At 37.1% G+C, this 25,127-nt stretch overlaps 5 protein-coding genes across 5 annotated transcripts; 1 reads left to right on the forward strand and 4 right to left on the reverse strand.

The window, feature by feature from the left end:
- Nucleotides 1–596: 596 nt before the first annotated feature.
- Cbr-ifa-4 lies at nt 597–3,238 on the reverse strand (the record flags this gene model as incomplete). The annotated part of the gene is made up of 8 exons (XM_045239658.1): nt 597–635; nt 688–978; nt 1,012–1,091; nt 1,580–2,093; nt 2,137–2,346; nt 2,389–2,673; nt 2,717–3,000; nt 3,142–3,238. 8 exons carry the CDS (start codon nt 3,236–3,238, stop codon nt 597–599), a joined length of 1,800 nt encoding a protein of 599 aa, XP_045095451.1.
- Nucleotides 3,239–6,074: 2,836 nt separating this feature from the next.
- Nucleotides 6,075–8,663, reverse strand: CBG14567 (the record flags this gene model as incomplete). Its single annotated transcript, XM_002644565.2, has 9 exons — nt 6,075–6,220; nt 6,730–6,895; nt 7,028–7,088; nt 7,155–7,243; nt 7,289–7,399; nt 7,447–7,551; nt 7,594–7,706; nt 7,749–7,966; nt 8,557–8,663. 9 exons carry the CDS (start codon nt 8,661–8,663, stop codon nt 6,075–6,077), a joined length of 1,116 nt encoding a protein of 371 aa, XP_002644611.2.
- A 1,008-nt stretch (nt 8,664–9,671) lies between these two features.
- On the reverse strand, nt 9,672–15,715 carry Cbr-pes-22 (the record flags this gene model as incomplete). Its single annotated transcript, XM_045239659.1, has 9 exons — nt 9,672–9,776; nt 9,980–10,122; nt 10,197–10,448; nt 10,496–10,884; nt 11,460–12,003; nt 12,197–12,436; nt 12,484–12,981; nt 13,025–13,129; nt 15,640–15,715. 9 exons carry the CDS (start codon nt 15,713–15,715, stop codon nt 9,672–9,674), a joined length of 2,352 nt encoding a protein of 783 aa, XP_045095452.1.
- A 3,097-nt stretch (nt 15,716–18,812) lies between these two features.
- Nucleotides 18,813–18,905, reverse strand: CBG27708 (the record flags this gene model as incomplete). Its single annotated transcript, XM_045239660.1, has 1 exon — nt 18,813–18,905. The coding sequence occupies one exon, from the start codon at nt 18,903–18,905 to the stop codon at nt 18,813–18,815; it is 93 nt and encodes a 30-aa protein (XP_045099548.1).
- A 3,917-nt stretch (nt 18,906–22,822) lies between these two features.
- CBG14570 lies at nt 22,823–23,179 on the forward strand (the record flags this gene model as incomplete). Its single annotated transcript, XM_002644567.1, has 1 exon — nt 22,823–23,179. The coding sequence occupies one exon, from the start codon at nt 22,823–22,825 to the stop codon at nt 23,177–23,179; it is 357 nt and encodes a 118-aa protein (XP_002644613.1).
- Between the last annotated feature and the right edge of the window lie 1,948 nt (nt 23,180–25,127).

Consider the following 25,127-nt stretch of genomic DNA (forward strand, 5'->3'; position numbering starts at 1 on the left):
GTAATAATTTTCATTCCTTTCCATCACTTTACCGTATTTTTCTTCGTGATTTTCTGATTGTAATTGACTCTGGAAAACTTGAACATTTTCTTACGAAGCACGTTTTGTATTTTTCTTATTTTCTATGTCTGAATGCGACTTTTTCCCTGTGCTACTTTCTTTTTCCTCGAATCCCAGTTTTCCCATTAACACCCAAAATAACAAAAAATCCCATATTTTTTGTAAAGCAAACTCAACAAAACCAAAATAAAAATAAGCGATTTATGCGAAAAAAAAGTTAGAAAATATTTGGGAAATTACAAGAAAAAAACCAAAAAATGTGTTAAAAAAGAAGGGTTAGCCAAAAATAGAACATCTTTTCGTCTGAAATTAACCGAAAATCTAGGGTTTCTGCTTTTGGCGGCAGTTCATCACGGGAAATATGATTTTATTCAATGAAAAAATATTTGTTACAGGAATGGCTATTAATGAGAACATCTTGTGCCAAGATTTTAGAAGGAAAATATAATTGAAGATTTTTGGAGGCAAGCGAATATAATTCAGAGTTAGTTCACTGAATAACTTCAAAAGATTAAACTTCAAAAGGTCAGGATTGCTCAATTGTGTGATGCGCGTTGACTGTGAGAAGCGCGTTCCTGAAATAATAAATTAAATCATTAAGCTTCAGATTCTCCCAAGTCCTCTTACCTCTCCCTCTTTGTTATAAAGAGTAGTCACGACGTCGTTTCCGGTACCAAACGAGTCTTCGAGGTCAAACACAAGACTATCTGGTGGCGAGTGGATTCCTTGACCGCGAGCAAAAATCTTCACATTCTTCTGAGCACGTAGAACGAATTCGCGAGGGAAGGTGTAGACGATTTCACGCTTTCCAGCTATCTTGCGACGCAATTTCCAGTCACCAATGTTCTCGTCGCGTCTGGCAATGTTCTCCAGAATGATAAACTTTCCAGTTGGTTCAACCTCCTGAAAATTGAAATTCTATGATTTCAAATTCCACGGCTCTCTTTCAACCTGAATAGACACATTTCCTTTGGCAGATCTGGAATACGAAGAGTGGCTGGTAGTTTCTCCTTTGAGTACTCGAAGGCTCTCTGTAATTTGCATTCTTAATTCCAATTTCAATATTTAATTCCAAAATTTTCTGGAAGTTTCACTTTTCAAAAAATTGAAAAATCAAAACACCAAACACGGGTCTTGTGATTTTTCCGTGTAACTAATCTTACCGTATGGCTTTCTTCGAATTTTATCACCGACCAAGTAATGGGTATGGGGAACCTCATCAAAAGTAATTGTCTCGTACTGAGAACAATGAATCTCTGGCATTCTTAACAAGAGAGAGGGATAAGAAGAGAATAATGAGTGGTGGGAAACAGTGAAATGATTAAATAGAAAGTTTTTTTAGAACCGGAGGGACACACCCAACCAAAAACTGACTACCATCATCAGCAAATAACAATAAAGTTGAGTTACACTGTTGACCGCATGACTTGAAACAAGTTATCGACCAACGGCCAGAACCAATTTGATTTTTGATGGTTTTTAAATGGGAAAAGGAAGATTAAAATTTTTTGAGACTTACCAATTTCTTTAGTTTGGTGGATAGATGTAGTTTTGACGACTTGTTCAACTAATTGTCGGAGACCTGCACGATTCTCTTCTCCGTCTAGCATCTTACGGTAGATCACAATTTCAGCATCCAGGGTCTGTTTGGTATCAATCAACATTTGAAGTTCAACCATCAGAATCTTGCTCTCATCACGGAGTTTGTTGATCGACGAGTCCTTATCATTCAGCGATTGCTCATAAGTTCTCATATCCTCTTCCATTTGGTAGTTGAGGTCTTCAACTTGTTTCTCCAGGAGTAGATTCTGAAATTGGCCGTTTTTTATTTGATTTTGTAAATTTTTGTGAGAACTAACTCTTCCTTCCAAATCTGCCATCTTGCCACGCATGTCTCCAAGTGTGGTGCGAAGTCTCTTGACTTCTTCGCGAGCATAATTCTGCTCCAAGCTATTACGTGATGCTTGAGTATGAATCTCCTGGACCTTGAGTTTGTACCACGACTCGATGTCAGTACGGTGGGTATTGTTTACCTGAAAAGAGACGTTAAATACATTGAACAATGTTTTGGATTACATGATCATATTCGCTTCTGATGTCACGAATGGCGGAAGACAATTCGTTCTTGAAGTATTCGCGGTTTTCAACAGTGGTGTCACGAGAAGCCATGGCAAGAAGGTCGTGGATTTCAGAATCATGAATGCGTTTGATGAAATCGCACTCTTCAAGAAGAGTTTGCACTTGGTTTTGGTAGTCGATACGGTTCAAAGTCTCTTGTTCAACGGCCTAAAATTGTAAGTTTTCATCTTTATAATTCGAGTTGCTCACATTTCTTGAATGATGGAGGTTATCCATCATTTTGTGATTCTCTCTTTTCAAGTACGCAATGGTATCTTCCATCAATGAGATTCTTCTCTTCAGCAACTCAATCTCGGCTTCCAAGGCTCCAAGTTTTCCAAGAACGTTGTCCAACTCTTTGCGTGTAACATCAGCTCCTCTCTCCGCCTCGTGCATCTTGTTTCTATAGTTGTTCAGTTCTTCAGTGAGCTTACGGATCTGATCTTCCAACTGGGCTCTTTCCTTGTCAGAGTCGGCAATCAGTTCCTTGGCGGTCTGAAACAAAAAGTGTAACAAAGCTACAGTAGTTTTCCTATACCCGAAGCTCAGTTTCAAACATGACTTTGACACTGGTGGAGTCGTGTCCCCACTTTCCACGGAGGAGATCCAAGTCTTTTTCCATCTTGCGGTTTTGGGCTTCCAAGAAGCGGACTTTCTCGATATAGCTAGCCAAACGATCGTTCAGTTCGCTCATTTCTTTTTTCTCGCGAGTACGAGACTCACGGATAGCCGAAGCAGCATGACCACCGAATGGTGACATTCCAGATGTCAAAGTTGAGCCACCAATTTCAGTGATCTTGAGAGTACGGCTAGTTCCGGAAGCTGGAATTAACAACGGTTCAGATGAATAATTGTAAATTTCTATTATTATCTAAAATCAATGCACTTTGAGTGCTTTGAATTTCCTCAAAGCCGTAAGAGCGGACTACCGTATTTTTTGAGTTGCTTTTAAAATTTACTTACAAATAGTACTTCCATAGGTGGCGGTTGACTGCGAATGCAGAGTTCTATTGAATGTTGGTCGCACCGAAATCGAGCTTCGGTATTCGCTCTCCGACATTTCCTGCAAACAGAAACTGTCACAAATATTGTCCCATTAAAAATAACAACAATAACTGAATGAACAGTATTACCTCATAGTAAATTACGTTAAACATAAGTGACAAAATTGATAGATATGAATATGACACAGATTTTAGGGATAATAGATTTTGGCAAATCTAGGACAAATGCACACGTGCGAGAAAAACTATTGGTTTCTCGAGAGCCCAACTCTTGACGCAACAAAAAAACCGTGTTGCAATTCGTGCGCACTGTTTATTTTGACGGGACTACGAGAGATGCATGCGTGGATGAGAAGAAAGCTTAGGAGAGAAGATCTTAATTGTCTATATAGTCAAATTATAGCAGCAAAAAAGTGGAGGTAGGCAGCAAAAAAAGAGAGAGGAGATGAAGTTCGGAGAATGGAAAACCGCGCAAAAGCAGCAGTAACGGTTCATCGAGCTATTGACGAACGGCCGACACTGACCACTATTCAAAACGGCGGACGGTTGGACAACGGCGATTGCTGGCCGATTACTAGAGATGCTAGTTAGCCGCCTGTCATGACGTGTTTATACGCTGCTACAGTTTTATTTTTCCAATATTTTGAAATGGTGAACTTGTTGATGAAAATTGGAATAACAAAACGTTGAGTTACAGTAAGATACGGTAGGTTACAATACGATAGGATCGTTACAGAAAAGATTTGTAAACATGAAGTTATCAAAATGTATCAAATCTAAAGATAAGAAGTTCACGATAAAAAATTGTATTTCTGATCACAACAGCCTACAGTATCATGAAAAATTGAACATTATACAGATCCAAAAAGCCGAGAATAGGGTTCCTACAGTAACTTAAACGTTGTACAGTTTTTATCTGATTCGAAAGTTACTGTAGGTTATTATTAGAGCCATATAACGTAAGAAGAATGACAGAGATCAAATACAGGATATTATGCTAGTTCAAAAAACAATCAGCGCTGTGGACAAGGAACGCAGATGGTTGTGGCTAAAAATCACACAGCGACAACTACTGTAACCTTAGTTGTCTATTTACTCGAATTTCGTGCGTTTTCAGCCAACTCCTATAAAGCAGTATAAACAAAATAAGTCCTGAAAATAAAACTTTTTAATTACGGTATTTTTTGATGTGGGACCTTTGGCCACGAACACTGGCGTGTCTCGTCCACAGCTCCGATACTTTCTCACCAGAATAATGGAAACTTGAAATATAAGTTTTGAACAGGAATCCAGAAAAAAAAACTTTGACAGCAGGGCGTTACAGTATACCCACTGCCTCCTACACTCCAAAAAGAAACACTCTGGCATCAGAGACAAACAAACCGTTGGTGGTGCTTGAAATTTATATATGCAAAATATCAAAGGAAGGCGGAGTCGCCTTTTTTGAGCGACATGTACACAAACGCTCAACTCGGACAGTAAAATTTGGGGAGAAAAACGCGAGCGAAGGAAAAAAAGGCGAGCGTGGGGCGGATTGATATCAAAGCGGTATCAAAACAAACATTTGCATTTTCAAACTGTCTCTTTTTTTACCTTTTTTTACTTTGACAATAATTGTGGAAGGGGACTGATAACTTTGATTGTGATAAAGGAATGTTTATTAGTTTCAATTTAGAAAATCGGATCAGACTACTTCAGCTAGTAAAGTAAAAGTGTATTGATTTTGGAAGCTCAATGACTAAAAGTTACCGGATTTCCTTCAATCGAAGCTCACTCGAACCTTCAACTTCAAGCTCAATCATTTCGATTACTGGGAAAAGTATTGTAAATTTGTCAACTGATGAAATATTGGTGATATTATAATAAAAAACCCATGATTCGATAAATTTTGATATCTTTAATAGGGATCAAGCTGATTAAACTTTAAGTCGACGGTTTTTGTGAGCTTTTATTATAGGAAATACAGTTTTTCGAAAAATTCAATTTCGGCTTACTACTATTAACAATTTTCCAAAATTTTTCTAGACGCTTTGGAAACGAGACACAGTTTATAGCAAAGAAAAAAAACAGTCGTTAAGCGAGTGAATAAGTTTTTGATCTGTATAGACAATAAGCCCTCGGATCAACCGGCCGCCTTTCGCGTTAAACACCCATAAATAAAACAACACACTCTCCACTTTTTTCTTCTTCCTAATTTCGCACTGAAATTCCCATAAGAAATGTGAATCGACCTTTTATTCTCACACTATATTACGGTATTGTTGGCAACAAAAAAACAATCAAAAAAGAAGACGAAACGAAACTCACTTTTTTGGTTGTGGTCGTCGTCATGGTTTGATAATGTAGTTGTGTTTGAGTGAGTGGTGACTCTTGATATAAATTTATCTACCTGCGTTTTTATTCATATCTATTGGTTCGGAACGACTCAAAACAGGTTTCATTTTGCATTTTGCATTCTGAATATTGTCCGTATAAGAACTACCTAAGCCGTTTCGGATTACAGTGTACATATTGTTATATGACTCTCAGCGATCGGGCATTTCCTGCATAATTATTCATGGAACGTGTAGGTTGGTATGAGGGAAAAGGGAGCGATGATGATGTATCGTTTGTACCTTTTTTGCGTAGGTAGGGGACAGCAATTTGAAATGTTTCTATTCAATTGAGAACGTGAGTCATGTACATCAAAAACGTTTATCAATTTGTTCCACCGCAATTTCAGACGTTTTTCTCAGGCGTTTTTTTGTGTTTGAAATGATTGGAATTTCATTTTCTCTGGTTTCCCTTATTTTCTATGCCTTGGCATACAAAGAGGAGAGTATTTATATTCAAATCAGTTTTTTCTTAAAGACGAAAAAATGATTTATTCTATTTGCACAGAAAAAAAGAAATTCAAAGTTTTGCCGAATGTCTCAAATAGTCTGGCAGAGGGGTCGGCGCTCCGAGATGCTCCGAAAAGAAGCGGACGGTTCTCTCCCAAACTTCGAACTCGCTTCTTCCATGAAGACTTGTATCGCCGCCGTAGGTTTGGAAAAGCCCTAAAAATGATGCACAATGCGGTCAATAAGGAATACAAAAACATTTTGTTCAGTTGATTGTCGGACAGTTGGACCACTTTCAGGAGTCTGGAACTCGGCTCTTAAGTTTCCGATCACTGTGAACTTTGGAAGGTGTAAAACAGACCTAAGTGAAAACACGCATTCACATATAATTTTGAAAATGCTTAGTTTCTAAGCTTTTATTTGCCGATTTCTGAAAAACCTGTTTCTTCACGTTTTCAGGACAAAAGTGGGCCAAGAAAGGTTTGTTTTTTAGAAATCGCAATTAGTTAAGAAACTAGGAATTCTTAAGAAATTCTGTGAATGCAAAGTTTTCAATTTGGTTCTGCTCAACACTTTCCTAAATTTTCTAAATAATCGGAAACTTTAACGCCAAGCTAAAGACTTGTGAAAGTGGTCAGCATGACCGAAAATCAACCGAAAAATACGTTTCTATATTTTATAGACCGGTACTGTATAATTAAATTTCAAAGGCCTAAAATTCCAACCTGCAATGTTGGAATAGACCATTGGATGGTGTGGAAAACAAGGAGGATCCAATAAATGACCTCCCGGCACAAAATTTACCTCGAACTTTCTTCCAGCGTCACGCAGTCTAGCAGAAAGATAACTGTTTGCATATATTGTAGGCGTGCTCAGATCGTCTAGAGCGGACTAAAATTTTTAACGTATTTATTTTTGATGCTTTTTTTGAAAAATTGAGCTCACCACAAATCGAAATGCAGTAACTAAACTTGTTTCTTTGAATTCGAAATCAGCACCCTCCCCCAGTTCAATGTTTCTCACCATGTCTGTGTAAACCATCAAGTCGTTCAGGAACTTTACATGTGCTCCGTCTGCCTTGAATCTAGAATTGAAATGGGAGGAGTTCGCTGAAGTTCTATAACAATTGAACAAAATTTACGGAACTTACATCCCTATCGGCGGGCACTTTCCATTCACTCGAACATGTGCAAACTGGTCCATTGCAAAACTTCCGTTAATGGAACAGACTGCCTTTATCTGAAAATCGGACCATTTTTCACATATTGCTAATTGTAATCTCACTTTCGGAAATTTCGTAGTTAGAAACATAACAAGAGTGCCACCAAACGACACTCCTTGAAATACAATTCGGTCGCGAGTGTATGGAAGAGAAGTTATGTAGTTGATAGCATCCTAAACTTAAAAACTAACACTTCCGTTCTTTTTTGGGAAGTTCTCACTTCAAAATACTGCAATTCCACTGTTAACAAATCTTCCGGAAGACTTTTGTACTTGAAAAATGCCAAACACAGCACCACGAATCCGCGACTATCCAACGCTGCTCTCTGGAAACGAATAAGTCAGAATAAAAAGCTATAATACCTCACTTTTTGCTCATTGAGTCCACCACCGGTGCCAGAAATGTCGATGATGGTTGGGAAAGGTCCAGTGCCAGGTGGTTTGAATATTGTTCCCGTTACTTTAGGTCTAGCTCCAGCGTCTGCAGCAGAATAATAGTCAAATCAACAAAATTTGAGGATACCTGGCGGAAAAGATTCCTCGACTTCAATTCTTTGCACCGTTGGATACATTAATCTCCTTCGGAACATTTTCTCGCATACTTTTCTTTCTCTGGGGTCCGTTACGCTAAAATGTGTAATTTCTAGTTGACTTATACTGTCTTTCACATACATCAAGTAGTATTCAAGGTCCACGGGCGGTGTGCAATTGAAATATCCTCCAAATCTAACTCCAAGGTATCTGTAAGCTCAACACTTTCAAACAGCCCTCGGTCATTGACTCCAAAATATGTTCCACGAATTGGAGCATCTTTTCCAACATCTATTTTTCCGGAAACACTTGATTTGTAAACTCCAAACGAGCGATGTGCCAGCTTTGTGTATAAGCCTGAAAAAAGAAACATTTGAAGACTTGTGGATATAAATGATTATAAATAATTTTTGTTCGATATTTCACAAAGTTACGTTTCTATTTCTCTGATTAATCCAGAAAAACTATAAAATAAAGTATTTAATCCTGTCCGCAAGCGTCGAAACAGACGCCTAGTGTATTGCACACTGCTATTTAACCTTGTCCTATTTCAAGCTGTTTCTCTATTTTCAAAGCAAGATTTCAGGTGAATGAATTTAGAAATGTGCAATAAAAATTTATTTAGTCTAAAACTCGGAATATTCCTGGAAAATATGCCACTAAACGAAAAATTGGACGGGACACCAAGAAACACCAGAATTGACGACAATTGAGAATTCAAAAAGTGTTGGTACTTATTGGAGGGAATCATGGGTGCTGGGTATTTTTTGCGAAATTTCCTGGGGAAAATCAATATTTACCTCAATTCCAGTTTATGAATAGTGCTGTACTCTAAATCATCCACTACAATTTCCACATCTTCATGGACCAGCGAAGCGGCAGGAGAAATTGATATATTCGCCTTCATTGTTTGCTAGGAATAGTGTTATGGGTGCCCTAGAGTTACGACAAAAAGAATCAAGTGTAGTTTTATCAGTATCAGTCTAGCCAAGGACCAGAAAATTGATAACAATCACGTGGAAAATGGGGTACTTGATCTTTTGCAAGTTTCGCCTAAAGTGAGATTTTTTGAAAAACTGCAAGTCCTTCAGATTTTGAAAATAACCCGAAAACAAAAATGTATGAACTAAATTCTGAAGTAAGAGCTACACTGTTGGGTACAGTGTGACAAGTGTGTGTAGAAAAAAAAAATGAAAAAGCAACTTTATTATTTTACCAAATCATGTCATAATCAAAAAATTGAAACAGGGTAAAAATGAAGGAGAAGCGGGAAAAAACAACCAAAATGCAATGTAAAACGGTGATGAGAAGAGGAAGCGGGACACAAAGAAGACACATTGGGGGAAAATTGAGGAGGACCAATTCAATTTTACCTAGATGGTTTTTTAGAAAAGTGTAAAGAAATAACAACCAACATGAAAAAATGAGGAGAGAAAAAATCCATGAACGTACCCAAAATCGTTAGAAACGGAATTTTCAAAAGTTCAAAATAGGCATGCGGAAGCCAAAAACACAGAAATATGAAAAGAAAAGCAACGGATATGAAATACCGAACGTGAAATGAGGTAACACGAACTGCCAAAAAAAGAAAAAAACGTCCTAACTAAACGAAAAACGTGTTAATTCAAGCAGCTGTTTGATTTTTTCTGATGATTTTCGAGATTAAAAAAATTAACCATTAGATAAAAAAATTGAAGGTATATGATGCTGGTACCGAGAGATGATTGTAGATGTTCGGCAATTCAAGTCTCGCGAGATGATGCTAGAAGAATTGGGCAGAAGAAGGTGAAAAGGGGTCAAACAAAGTGAGTGAAGGCAAAAAACCGTTATCCGTGATGAAGCGTTGTTGAGATTGTTCGATTAGCGACTATATGATCTATTGGTTATTCTTCAGTGTCTTGAGTGGGATCTAAAGTTAATAAAACATCAATTTATCATTTTCTTTATCAGATGAACATACTTGCTCATCATTCTCATCCTCCTCCTCGACGACTCCATTGTTCAATTGTTTGCGCTTTTCCTCCTCGAGATCTGGAAACTTTAAATTGTATTTCAGATTCAATTAGCTGAAAATGAAATCGAACTTAAGATATATCATACTTCACTTTGGAATTTTATTAGCACTTTTTTTGAGGAGAAACGGAATTCTTGAAACTTTTAGCTTCATGCATTACAACAACCACAACACAAATGTCTAGTTAACAAAACACAATTCACGATGACTAGGTCACCTTGTAACAACTGATGTTGTTGTTTTAAAGACTGAATGGTTCTTTGATAATCAGTCAATGCCTCCTCTGACCGTTCGGTCAAAACAGACAATTTGCCAGACATATTATCCTGGTCTTGCATTTGGAAAGCGGAATCTGGAAGGTTTGAATTGAGAATTTCAATTCATTAAATGACGTTTCGGTCTGATTTATGTCTGCAAAATACAAACCTTGAGCTGGTCCACGACGTTTGATAACAAATGGAATTGTGGCAGAAATGAGTCCAGCAACCAAGATAACCATTCCTCCGAAGTAGAAAGCGGCATCGTAACTTCCAGTGATATCATAGACAAGTCCGGCGAATGGAGATCCAGCAAGAGCAGCAATACCTCTGGCAACGACCAGGAGTCCGAAGGAGTTGGTGAGCTTTTCGAGTCCCATGAGATCAGCAAGTACGATCGAGGTCAAGCAAATGTAGGCAGCTGAAACATTTGGAAACTTGAAAGAATTCAATATTTAGAAAACTCACAGATAATGAATCCGAAGAAGAAGGAGTAGAAGTATTGTCCTCCCATTGTGCGAAGAAGTGGGCATGCAAGAGTCAAGAATCCGCAGATAATGAGTGACAGATTGTTGATGGTCAAAGCAGAGAGATATTTTTTGTCAGCAACCCAACCGAAGAAAACCCTGCCTACTGTGTTGGTGACTCCGATGATTGGGACGAGGAACTTGGCTTGCGATGGGTCGAGTTTCATTGATTCAGAGAGATCTTTAAGGAACATGAATGGAATGTAGAATCCCATCATTCCGAGGAGGTTGGACAGGCAAAGGATGAGCATGATTGGGTCTTTCAACAGTTCGAGGTCGATCATTTCCGAGAAGGCGTTGCGAATTGAGAGAGGCAAAATTTTGCAGCATCTAAAAATGAAACCAATGTCAGGGTTCGGGTTTTTTAATCAAACATTTGTGACTTCTACTCATTTACAATTTAGATAACCCTTTTTTGTAGATCAAAGTTGCTCATTGGATGAGGAACTTATATCAAAATTAGAGAAGTTTGTTTTACAAATTCCTATAACCTTGCTCACTCGAAACGCTTACTCAACCCTTACTCAACGCATGCCCGAAAATAAGCTCAAATCACTTTCAATTTCATTTTAAAGAATTGGTTATTGTCGAATTGTATTTTGATTACGCCTAACTCTTTTCCGAGCCTTGAACACTAAAAACAGTATTTGTGTATTTTTCCCAATTCATTGACACGTAACATGATTTTCCAAGATAAAATTTAAAATCGTAAAAACTTCGTTTACTAGACAACCCTAGAATATCTGTTCTGAATCCCCTGTATCATTAAATTATATCTTCACAAGCGGGTTGAAAGACGATTATCAGTTCTTTGTGGGAAATTGATATGATATCAGCTTATCTTCTCATATCCTCTTCTAATTTCCTTTTTCCTTTTGCCTATGCTATCAATTATCACAACATACCCGTCATCCACGAATGGTTCAATCATTTCGTCTTCCTCTTCTGGCACAGCTTGTCCTCCAATACGACTTCCGGCACGGCTCAAATTCATTTGAGAAGCAGCTTGTCCAACAACAGATTTTGGAATGGAGAGAGTCGACGAGCGATAGTTAGCCATGTTTCCTCCCTCTTGCTTGAATTCCTTCAAATTGCTGATTGATCCTCCGTAGAAGATATCCTGTCTGTTCAATGGACGAGCAAACTCATTTGGGTCGACTCCACTCATGGCGATGCTGAGGTTGGAAGCACCTCCAGACTTGCTCAATTTGCTCAAAGATTGGGCATATGATCTGGCGGAGACGCGGCTCAAACGATTTTCAGCCAGGTTTCCACGGGAAGATTTCAAGTCGTGTTGGGATCCAGAGTTGCTAGTCATGGTGTGCTTTCGGGAACGTGGAGCCGCGTGGCGGATCTTATGAGCATCGGATTTTGGAGTCTCAGATCCATCATCGATTTCATTGAGGACACTGCGAAGGCGTTTGACGGCTGGATCTTGAGACAAATCTTCTGCAAAATTAAAATTAATGCACTGAAGTTTGGTTTTTCGTTTTTTTTTTTGCAAAAACGGAAACTACACATTTCACACTCGTAAAAATACTCGTAATAAGTACTTTTTTATCATTTTAAGCGTTCGTAATATTTTTAATAGCAACAGTTTACAATTTCACTCCTTATCTATATGTGCCTTTCTACACCTCACCTTCCTGATTGGCACCACTGGCGGCCGACGTCGAACGGTTGACATGCGGACTTTCAACTGTCTCCTCCTCTTGATCTTCTCCATCGGACATCTTGGAAAGCGCCTGACGGAGTGGCTCCATCTCTTGGTCACGGAGCTCATTGGGGTCAATCATTGGGAGTGGGCGGTAGAGGAATCCAAAAACGACACAACAGAAATTGAAAGCAGCCAAAATCCATAGAGTCTTCTCCCATCCGAAGTCTAAAATTTTTATCATTAATGTGATAATTATAAGAAACAAATCTCACTAGCAATAGCATACTGGCAGATCATTGGCATCACAAAAGTTCCGACTCCAGATCCAGCGACGGAAATTCCAGTAGCCATAGCTCTCTTAGACTCGAAATAAAATCCAACAACAACAATAGCTGGCAAGTAGATCATACCAAAACCGATTCCTCCAACAACTCCGTAGATTAGCATGAAAATGTAAATGTTTGGGGCGGCAGGAGCGATCAGAAAAGCGACTCCAGAAATGAGAGATCCTAGGATGACAACATATCTTGGCTCGTATTTATTGCAAAGTCCTCCGACGATTGGTCCGACGAGCAAGTAACTTCCAATAATGAGAGATCCGATGAGTGAGGTCATCGCGTCCGAAGACATATACCGATCCTTGTAAGATTGTTTGAATTCCGAAAATGCTGTAGAGATACCATCCACCACAAAATTTGACATAAAAGCAGCGATTACAATAACCCATCCATATCCGCCATCAGGCGCATGGGGTACCAATTGTGTTTCAACTGAAAAATTATTACTTGGTTAAAATTCGTTAAATCGATTTACCTTGTTGTGCACCCATGTTGATTGAATACTGAGAAGAGTAGTTCGTGAGCTGTCCGTCGTTCAGCGAACCAATATCCTGATCCTCTTCTTCAAATGGTGGTTCTCCTAGAAGTAGTAAAAGATAAGAGTTACTTTTTCGGGAACAATATAAAGGAGGAAAAGCAATAAATCATTTCGTTTTGATTTCTTATCAAAATATTATATCTCTGATTGTTGCAGTCACTGTTTCACGCCTCACACTCAAACACACACATATATATATATGGTCGACACCTTCTCGCGTGTGTAGACATTAGCAGGAGAATAATGATCGAATGGATAGAGAGGTGACGATAAAAACCCAAAAAATTGTGAGAAAATATATGGCATTGAATTGGTGATGGATGCATTTTTCTCAACCTCGACAAATGAAATAGATTGATTGGTTTTCAATGATTTACTACCATGTTGAAAATTTGAAAAAAAAACTTTTTGTTTCAATTTGAAAAATTTTAGATTTGAGAAAAAAAGTGAGAATGAAACTGTTTCGAACTATCAGTTTTCGCATTTTTCTCCTCCTACAGTTTTACAACACCTCCTCCCTCCAAGTTTTGAAATCTGATAAGTCGCGCCAAAGTGGCGCGGTGGTCCAGTACTTAAGAAAGTGCAAGTTTTGATAAGGGCTGAAAAGTACTAGAATTCAAAAAGCTAGGTTCTGACTGAAAAAAAAAGTTTCAAAAAAAGAGAAAGAGGCCACAACAGATAAACAATAATAAAAAACAAAGTGTCTAGAAGGGTCCCAATGGCAAAGAACATTGTAAACCAACAATCAGTGAGGATATATGATCAGCTGATCACTTTGTTGATAGCTGCTGGACACTGGCAGATCAGCGAATGAAGTCGAGAAGCCCCCTCCGAGAATAGAAGACAAAGAAGAAACGACAGAAGGTGTGTTCAATATCACGTCGTCTCTCTATCGCCTTCGATACACATTATTAAAGCACTAATCCGCTTGAGGTGTTAGAAAATCAGTTGATTCTCACACTGAAACACTTTACATTTCTCCTATCACCTCACTTTCTCCTAGAACAAAAAAGTAAGGAAATTGAGAATAGATCTCGTTTCACTAGGGGAACTATCTCAGAAAAAGTTTAGAGAACAATGAAAGAAAATATTTTTAAAATAGAATAACTTGTTTTCTTTTTGGGAAAAAAAATGTGACGTGTTCATGAAACGTGACAAGTTGAAAGTTACAATAGTTGATCATTGAGTTATTCTTGAGATTCAACGAAATTAAGAAGCGAAATTTGTTTATAAACGGAAAGTAGTCATCCCTGGTAATGATTCAGCCAAAAAACATGTGAAAAGCAGTTGGAAGGTTCAGTATAGATATTTTGAAGATTTGAAAAAAAAACAAATTTCAAACTAAATTTCAAGGTTGTTGAATGATTCTGATGCAAGCTTAAACGTGCCAAAAACAAAATTCACTGAAGCATATTCATTTTTTACTAAAATACTCTTAGGATAATGTATTTCCTCTGATGCCATTTCAATACATGCCCTGTAGGCTTGCGTATCTTAGTTCCTAGAAGAAATATTAAAAATAACACGAATTAAATATTTTTGGTGGATAAAAATATTCCCTAATTTTGGTGAAAAATATTCCCTGAACAAAGAAACAAAATAAGAATACATTTTCTGTTCAGTTACAACTGTTAGTCGGAGCACAGTGCATAGTAGGCAACGAAATAGGGGATTATGAAGTAAAAAAAAGATTCTTCTTTTTTTTTAGGACAACTGATAGCGCTAATACCAAATATGCTATTGTCGTGCAGCTATCAATTTTTCAAGTCACGTAATGGACAGTAGAAGCGAGGGCGAGCTTATCACTACTATTTTATTAGCTCATTATCATAAATGTTGCATTTTTGTCAGTCTAATTGGGCTGACGAGAACAAAAAAAACAGGTGTTTGCTCGATTCACAACAATTTTTTTTCCGAGAAATTCGTTTTGAATCGGGGAGACAGAAGAAAACTTTCTCCAGAAATGTTTGATAAGAATTAGTTTGTGTAGAAGAAGAGAGGGTAAAGTTTGAATGGACTGCAGCACGTGGTGTCACTTCTGTCCCATGTATGGATTCTCATCATTTCAAAAGGAATCGAAAAAGAAAATGTGGGTATTCTTACACTTACAATCGTCTTATTGTCACCAAAACCTGTGATTATAGGGAATTATTCACGAAATCGAGTGTTTCAGGACAAAAATTCCTTTACATTATTTCAAGTGCAAAAATTCTGGTGGAAAAAAAAATCAAAAGATTGGAAGTAGCCAAACTGAAATTTTTTCAAACTGGTTTTTTAAAATTGCAAGGTACCTTTATCGAAAGTTCCAACATGTTCTTAATAACTTTTGTGCCATATTCTGATCAATAAATTATTAAATTATCAAATGTTCTGAACCATTTCCACCTTTTGCAGCATGCATATACAGTATTTTCACACCAAAAATATTAATCAGAGTTGAAAACCTATGTACACTAAAAAAAAACTGGGAACTCTTGCTTTTCAAAGTTTCAGGTTTTAAAAAATTCAAAACTGGTTGAAAACTTAATATTTTTACCGCTCCTAGGATTTACCATTTTTTGCTGATTTTTCCGATTTTGTCGGCGACGTCGGTTGGTTCTCCTTTATAGTGTCGAGGCCGTCCGGCATGGTTGCCTGAAAACAGTTAGTATGATTAGTCTGAAAATCGTATAGACGGAAAATTCGAGAGAAAACGGAGGACAGAAGTATTGAAAAAAAGAGGAAAATCCAAAAGATGACTATCAGAGACTGAGCTGCTTTTAGATTTTCAATTGAGATTGCATGCAAATGTCTAGTCATTTTCAATTCCTAGACCCATCTTCTTCGATGTGCTCTTTCTGAATTCATAAGATATGGCGTGTGTTCTCTAAGTTTTTTGGTCTTTTGCTCGGCCAGCTGTTCGTCATAAAAAAGAAAATGGAAAATATTTGGGGTCGTTGTCCTACCTCACTTAAAAAAAAGTGAAGAAGCAAAAAAAAACTCTGAATTAGAATTCAAAACAGCTCGATCCTGCTGAACAAACAGATAAATAGTGCGAGAATGGAGGTTTCGCTCTCTAAATCGCGACAAGGAAAGGGCTTCACCATGCTGAGGTGGTCATGATCAAATGTATACGAAGACCACCACCTCCGTCCGGCGAGAAAATTCCCAAGTAATTCGACACTTTCATAGAATAACATAACAGAGAAACGGAGGTGGGGGTGGTGGGTCAATGGTCAAAACTTTGGGAAGAAAGGTATTTAAGGAAACGGTTTCAAAAACTCGAAATTTTGACATTTGACAGAAAATCAGGCGTTTGCTCTAGTAAAAATATTTGGGATTCAAAAAATGGCCAAAAAGTATTTTTCATTTTAGCTTTTTTCTCAAATTTCAGAATTTTGATTCCAAAAAAAGTATTTCTATAAACCCTCGTCTAAATGCTCACTGACCAGAGGAAATTTTCTAAAAAATGCATGGAATTTGTTTATCTGGGACATCTCCTGATCTCTGGTTGCGCTTTTATTGAACAATTTCTCCTAGAATCAAGTGAACTAACCTCGCAAATAACACTATTTGTATGCTTCAACAAACTGCTGAGAAATAAAATTGAATTGTCTACTCATCCAAACAACAACTGCTAAAAATGAGAGGATATTTTGTGGTATTTCATGGAACTCCATGTTCTGCGAGTTCAAAGATAATACGCTGATTGTATTGTCGAAAAATGCGGCGACTAAAATCTCTAGAGTCAATAAAAACAATATTAGCGCATCACGCATCAATTTTTCTTGATATTTTTTCTCGCTTATCTCTTGGGTTAGCTATCGCCATATTGTTTTTATCTCGAAATGTTGGATTACCTGTTTTTTTTAATGAAAGCTAAGTCAATAATAAAAGTATATATTTGTTTGGGGGAAGAGATGAACACTGTAATGATACGAGGTGTGGTGTTTGTAATCTATCCACTAGCTCAAATTACCATACTGATGAATATTATATTGATGCCAACATGGATAACAAAAGAGTAATGATACAAAAAAAAACAAAGAAAGGGGTAGAGATAGAATATTCCAGAGTCACGCAATTTTTTTTCTAATGAAAATGACCTCTAAAGCCCAGAAGCAGTGGGAGAAACGGACTATGAAAGTGACATCTCTCGCGCACAGAAGCCTTGATTAGATTTCTTCTCTAATCTCAGTGTAGATCGACAAACCTGAAAAAAATTCGAGCTAGATACACGTCACTACTAGGAATAGATGAAACAGGAAAACATTATTGTGAATTGCATTGAATCTCCATCAAACAACTATTGATTCAATTCAAAAGGAACAAAAAGAGATGTTGCAGCTACACGGCACAAGCATGTAAAGACGTGCACCTGCACAAATTCTATGTGTATTTGTGTGTGATTCATTCGCGCCATGTCCCTCGCCAACAATGTTGTGAAACTTTCCATTGTCTGCGCAAATGGGACAGCATGACGTATTTGTTGCAAAAACACCATTGGAGAGAGCCATGTGCGTGACCAGCACCACTATTCAGTAGCTGTTTTTTTTCAGATGCACAGCTAGAAAAGAAGCAACACAAAAAAGTCGATAAAAAGAACAAAGAGTAAAAGAAAACGGGACTCAGGCTTCCGACTCAAATTGAACCTCAAAACCTCTTAAATCTGTTCTCCAAAATCTCATTTGTAGGCGAGACCGGAAAAAAGGACATGTTTTTCTTGTTTCTTTCCGAGGTCCATCGTCTACCAGCAAGACTAGTAGGAAGAATGAGAAATTTCGTTGTATTGTTTATTGTGTGAGTAGAAAAACACCAGGAAAGTGGATGGAAAAAAGTGCAGTGGGTCCGTTTGGATGGGTAAACATGGAAATATACGGACGTGATGCTTGTTTTTGCAAGAAAATGGATTTCGAGCCGGGAGACGAAGCAGAAAGACGGAAGGTCTGAGATGGATATCAAATCACGGCTCATTCGAAAAGAGGAGGCGAAAAAGATGTAGATTGGAAACTATCAAAAAATTTCGATAATAGTTGATATCATTTCAACAAAAGTCCAAGAAGTTATCAAATTTGAAAATTAAGCATTATTGTTTTTTCGGACTATGTATGTTCCGTAAATAAAAAATAAAAAAGATCGTTAAAATTTGAAAAATTAAATTATTCGAAAAGTCATAGTACGAATGTTCGCAGAGCGTTTTTAGTTAAGACGGGAGCGAACATTTTCTATTTTTAATTCAAAATGAATATATTTTTCAAAAATACTGACCGTAAAACAGTTTTGACAAAAATCTAAATTCAGCAAAAAAATATTAACCACCAACGTATTTTTAATTAAATTTAAACATGAACACTTTCAACCCTACAATCATATTCTGCTAAAAGTCTGATGTAATAATACCCTACCAAAAATAAAAATATATATTCTCTCGATGCCACCTGTTCTCAAAAAAGCTTCTTCTTCACACTAATACCTATTATTATTATTATTCGCTGAGGGTGTTATGGAGCATCGAAGCGAAAAATGAATGTGCAATTTGAAAATGAGAGAAAAGAGAGCCGAGTGAGTAGAGGAAATTAATTCGTTCATTTGTGAGCAGCATTTTGAAAATGCAATGCGAACGAACGGGGGCACGTCTGGGGGAGTGACGCGAGCTTGAGGGTGAAGGGTGGAACTCGCAAGTTATAAACGCATTTCAAAACTCGCAATGACCAGTATCCAGACTTCGAACGTCCTTCCTCTTTTCTTATTCTTTTTCCTTCTTCCCGCGTTGCATGTCCTTTTCTCTTCTTCTTCCCACACCCGCTCCCGTTAGCTTCTTCTCTCTTTCTCCGCCCATTTTTCTTTTCTACACTAGCACATGAAACATTTGGACCGCGCGGGTGGGGGCAGTAACGGAAAGATAGTAGAGGAATGAGAGCAAAAAGAGCCACCGCGTCTCCTCCCTTCGTGTCCCGTCATCTAGCGCCATTATTCCTGTTGGCTCTCGTTTGCTTCCCATGTCTTTCTATTGCCAAGTCTCTCGCATTCTTCGACTATTTTCAGCTGGAACATCGATTGCCATTGACTCCTAAATACACTCCTTTCTCAAGCATTCACACTCATACAAAGCTTCTAGGTGGTTGTTTATTTCAGAACTGTAATTGAGAACACTCTGGCGAGCGTGTGGCTGTAATGAGAGAACTTAAATTTCAACGGGAAATAGAATTTACTCTAATGAGCAGTGAAGCTGAATATTTAGAGTGAAATGATTTTTTATGGACCAAACTCTTTGGAACATTCGGGAAAGAGAATTGAAGGAACAGAAAGGAACATTTGAAAAAAATTACCAAATAAACGAAAACAAATATTTTCAAGATATTCAGAAGAACAGCTTGGTCAACTTTGAACAATTCCCTGAACAGAAAATTGTTATTCTGGGTTGTAACTAATCTACCGTGAATAGAAGCCTAGCTTATACGTAAACTTTCAGCTCAATTATCTTGGTTCCTTCGAAACATATCGAAAATTTGTCAATTGAGAAAACTTATATCGTTAAATTACCAACAGTTTTTCAGTTGACAAACTTTTTATGTTTTTTGATGGAGCCCAGATAATTGAGCTCAAAGTTCACGTTTAAGTTGTGCTTCTATTCGAGCATTGACAATATTTGAAAAATGACCATTTCCGATTTTGAAAACAACATAATAACATTCTACTGTGGAAAAAGTAAAGATTTGGAATACAGATCTGGAAAAATACGGATTTCGGAAATCTTGAAAAAATGGGGTTCAAGTCATTTGAAAGGTTTCAGATCTGAAAAATATTTGAGCTCAAGTCTCTGTATTCCAATTAATTTCAAATAAACTTTTGGAAAAGATGGACGCAAAAGTGACATACCATTCAAGTGTAACATCATCATGAGCCAAGAAGTAATTTTGAATATAAGTTGAAATGGACAGAAATTATTTCTAATATTTTCTTTTTTTTTTAGGCATTCATCTGCTATAACTTTATGTATTTTTGAGAAAAACAAACTCAAACTACTGTATCAAATCCAACTTTCATAGTTCTAACTAGAGTAGTTAATGCTAGACAAAAGTCATTTCTCACTCTATCCAACAAATGCGAGTGGTCCAAGAGATGCTTCACAGCACTCACACTAGTACATCTATCTAGCCGAACCGAAAAGACCAAACGCCGAAACTAATTGGAGTCCCTAATCTTGTTAGAGTTCAGTAAAAATGGAAAAGTACTTTCAGAAGACACATTGGCAAAGGTGATCTCACAAGCAGCTTCAAAAATTTCTGGAAAAGCTACGAAAACAAGGACATTTGCAAACATCATACTTCGCATTGCATCAAATATTTATACAGGTTGATATCAGTGACATTCGTAGGGATAAGACATTTGAAAGTGAATTTTCGTGTGGGTGGATTGGAAAGAATGAAAAGCAGCTTAAGAGTTCTTAAATTTTCAAAGCAACAATCCAAAAAATCAAGAGCGCTGCCATTACAAAAAGGCCTCAGGCATCAGATGCCATGTCGAATTTATACTGTTCCATCTCCTGGTATTTTGCAGACATGAGACAATAAAGTCTGAAAGGTTCCCCCAAAAATTCTCGTGGGCGGGTAAGCTTTGATTTTTCGGCAGAATTCTGAGTCATGCTGGAATGCTCTTATCCTTCTTTTCGCAAGCCACCAGATCAAAAAACAGTATGGATGTGCCACCGAAATTTTATTAGGAAGGAAGACGTTGGATGAAACACTGAAAATACAAGAAATAAGTTTGGACCTTTTTCTGGAAAATCAGATGTAGGTGGAGGGTAGATTAAGCAGCTCAAAGTTGCAAACGATTTCATAACGCCAAAATGGTACTGTATTATTCAAATGAAAGCATAAAACAGAACTGATAAATGTAAATCACAAAATATGACTAATTTTGCACTTTCATCTGTCCATGTTCAACTAGCTCTATTGGAATTTATTTGAAATCAGAAATTAAAAAATATATACAACAGATTGAGTTGAAAATACAAGATTAAGAGAAGAAATAAGGAGTTGAGACAAGGTAAATTGAGAAAAATGATATCGGAGAAGGGGATGGATCAAGTAGCCGAGTATGTTTGTTGTTTGAAATTCGAACGAGACAAGTCAACAAAAATGTGTTTTCATTTGACACATTACAGCTCAACCCCACGGAACGGTCACTGACAAAAACTAAAAATAAGACAACACCCATGATCTTGTTATGAAAAAAAAATCAAATTTAATTAATATTTCGGTTCTTATGAAGGATATTGTAAAACTTGTATTTTATGACACTTGAACGAGTGTCAAACAAACGAATATTTCGATGAAAATTTATGAAAAAGTAGCTGGAAAAAAACGAAGGGTTCAGTGATAGAAGGGCTCTTCGGAGGTACCTTGGACCATTAGAATGACCAGTATTTTCAAATACAGGTTCTACAATATGTTAATTCTCCAGAAACATCAGTAGTAAAACCTTGCGGGATTGGTAACTTTAAAAGTGATAAGACATTTTTTGTAGCAGGTGGGAGGGTTCGTCGAGATAAGATCAGATCGGGGAGTGTCTAGACACCGTTCGTGCTGAAAGGAAAAGAAAATTTTATAGCTGTCTGGAATATTGACAGATTATTGGAACTGTGGGAAGGAAGACAAGTTTTATAGGAGCTGATGTTTCAATCGATCAAAATTTAAAACAAAAATATACGCTTCTCCCCAAAAATTTTTTTGAAATTGAAACACAATTTCTGTTCATGTGGTTTGTGCCATCAATAATGATTTTATTTTCAGAATTGTAATAATCCACCCTGCATGGTCTCATTATACTTACAACAGCACATTATCAACCAAACATACCAAAAATTAAAAACTCTGAGTCAGAAACTTTTCCCCCTTCCGGAACGTGTAACAACTTCGTTCCACTCATTATTTGTCGGAATATTTGTCCGTGGTTGTCGTACCAATTATCCTCAGAATATAGTATGAAAACGGCGAGCCTCGAGGTGGGTTGAATGAGAGCAGACGATGCCTCACACATACACGAAATTAGTGGTTTCCTGCTCTGTCAGAATAAACAAAGACTCTCTCCCTGTAAAAACTCTTTTCAGTATTCCCTCATGATCTTGTGGTGAGTATGACCAAAGTTGAGTTTCAATAGGTTTTTATTCTCGATGCGGCAGTTAGAGTAACCTTAAAAATTGAAAGTTTTGGAGAAATTCATTCATCAATTTTAGAAACGCGATTCCGTTACCTGATTTTCTCTAATAAAATCCCACTCTACACGTGCACTTCGAGCTCAAGTATCTTGATTCTTTCGAAAGATATCGGAAACTTGTCAATTTATCGAATGCTTTTCGCAATATCAATAATATTCCAATAGTTGAACGATTTTTGATATCTCTCCTAGGAACCGAAGCGATTGAGCTCAAAGTGAACAAGTACCGTAAAACCTCTAATAGACCGTCACCTCTAATTGAACGTCACCCCTAATAGACCGACACGAGAAATTGCATTCTAAAAATAGACCGACAGCCTCTATTTGAACGACAGCCTCTAATACACCGACAGCCGCCTACCCCTAATAGAGCGACACCCTTTCCAAAACTACTGTAGCGACGCAAACACAAGACATCCGCGCGTGAACTCTCGAATCTTTTTTCTCCTTTTTTTTATTTTTCTCTATTTTTCAATGTTTTCTTTTTAATTTTAAATGATTTTTGGTGCGGAAAAAAAAATAAATTTCAGATTAAAAATGAGCTCATCAGACGAATTAGACGGCGAAAAATCAGTGGAAGCACCGAAAGCAACGAAACGACGTTCAAACTATGACATCTCATTCAAATCTTCCGTTGTGAGCTTTGCCTTAAAGTTCAACATTTCAAAAGCTGCCAAGAACTTTGGAGTTTCAAGATCATGCGTTCCAGGAGGATCCGAAGATCATTTGATTCACTGTTTCAAGACAAACTCGGAAGTTCCAGGTGGATTGGATGCATTGAAAAAAGCACGCATGGAACGATCATTGGAGGAGTTGGAAGATCTGATCGAAGAAGTCGACCTCAGTGAGGAAGAATATCAAGGAGATAGTGACTCTTCGCTCATTTTTGATTAAAATTTTGTTGTTTTTTTAATACTTGTTGATTTTTGTTGCTTTTTTTCTGATAAAATTTTTGTTCTTCTAAAAGGAAACCTGACAAACTAGATCAAAATTATCAGCTTTTTTCGGTTTCTGAGTTCAGTTTTTTTTTCATTTTTGTGTACATCGCTCGAATAATGTGTTTCACTATAAGCAACTCTTCAAAAATTTTATCTTGAATTATCCATTCAAACGAAAATTATCTTACAACCACATTTTTGATACCTAAATGTCACGCGCATCTCTACGTAGTCACATTTTAGTCAAACTTCCAATATAGAAGCAGTAAAAAAACCGAGAAATTCTCATTAACCTCAAATGTTCTTTGAATAGACGATGGGTTGTGACCGCATCACTTTTTTGAAACCTCATTGCAACGCTTTTTTTTCATTTTGCTTCCTGAAAAGCTAGAAGAAAGAATGTGTGAAAAGAAGTTGCAATTATGCTGCATTCGATGTCTGATCTCCCAAAAAGTTCTCAAAACGTCCCACTCTGGTGGCCCTCCCAAAAATTATTTGATCCTCCTCTCCTTTGCCACACATTCATGGTGTTGAGAAGAAAGAGAGCAAAAGTAGAAGAATAAAAAGGCGAAAAAACTTGGCAACTTTTTCTCTGTGTATGCTTTTCTTTGGATTCACAGTGAATCAGTTAGAAATTGCGATGCGATGCTCCCCTCGCGACAAGAGGCTGATGTTTGAAAAAATAGGATAAAGAGTGTCTTTTGAACTCGACGCTGACTGGAAAAATGAAATCTTCGACGAGAGATCCCATTAGTGGATAGAACACAATATATGTAGACTTGACACTTTTTTGGTTGTCGTTGTCGTCGTCACAAAAGTTTTTGTCCTCTACTCCCGATTTCGTTTTTTTTTCTTCTTTGCTTTTTGTAATTTTTCATTCATTGAAAAATCTTTAGGAGCAGCCTATTTCTAGAATCAGATCCTTGATGACAACCACGATTTTGAAGTTTTCAAAAATACGAAAAAGGGCTTCATGATCCATTTCCCCCGTATTACAGATTAGTCTATTTTTGAGAAGTTGCATTTGGATTTTTGAGGAAAGACGTCTTTAAAGGTGCACTTCCTAATAAGGATTAAAAAGATTTATCAGATTGTTACAGAGTTAGAACACAGGATTAATGATAACAGTCAGAAGCATTTTCAGCTCGACATTTTTATTTCTCTAAGAAAAAGGCAGGTAATGAAATTCCTTAGAAGTAATTTTCGTTCCCAGGATTGTCGGAATGTTTTTCCGGAAAATCGGAATTTGTTCTCTATCAAGTATCGGTTATCACTAATAATTCACTTTGATTAAAAAAGTGACATTCAACCAAAGCTGTTTTGTCAGTTCTGCGAAAATTACCAAAAAAATCCAAAATTCGTGAGAAATTGTGGTTTTTTTTTTAAATTTTCAACAAAATAAAATTCAAAAGAGCGATATTTTTTTGGATTTTGATTGATTTGATTACTAATCTTGAGGCTTTCCTTTTCAGATTTTTTTTGTTAATTAGTTTTCTTTTCACAAAATAAAAGTGTATTTTAGAATTCTTCAATTTCTACACTCAAATTTCGATTTGTTCAACATCCTGTGTTAGTGAATTAAATAACTTCATAACCTAGTTTAATAAAAAACGACTGGATTATCGCTGAGAAAAGTGTGTAGTTTGTGCCTTGGAATCATTATATTTAATGAATTCATTGACGTCTAATAGTGAAAATTATTGGGTCCAGCACCACACACTTATTTCTGCATTCACCCCATCCCCCATCTTTTGACAAATATTCATTTGCTTGTCCACTTCTTATTCCTCCTCCTCTTCGTTTTTTTACAAAACTTCTTTCCAATTTAAACATCTTCGACCTACTTGAAAGCATTCCCGAGGTGCTCTTTCTTCCCGGTTTTTTTGCTTTTCGAGAGCAGAGGG

This window comes from Caenorhabditis briggsae (genome assembly GCF_000004555.2).
Source record: "Caenorhabditis briggsae complete genome, chrX, whole genome shotgun sequence".
NCBI classification, from domain to species: domain Eukaryota; kingdom Metazoa; phylum Nematoda; class Chromadorea; order Rhabditida; family Rhabditidae; genus Caenorhabditis; species Caenorhabditis briggsae.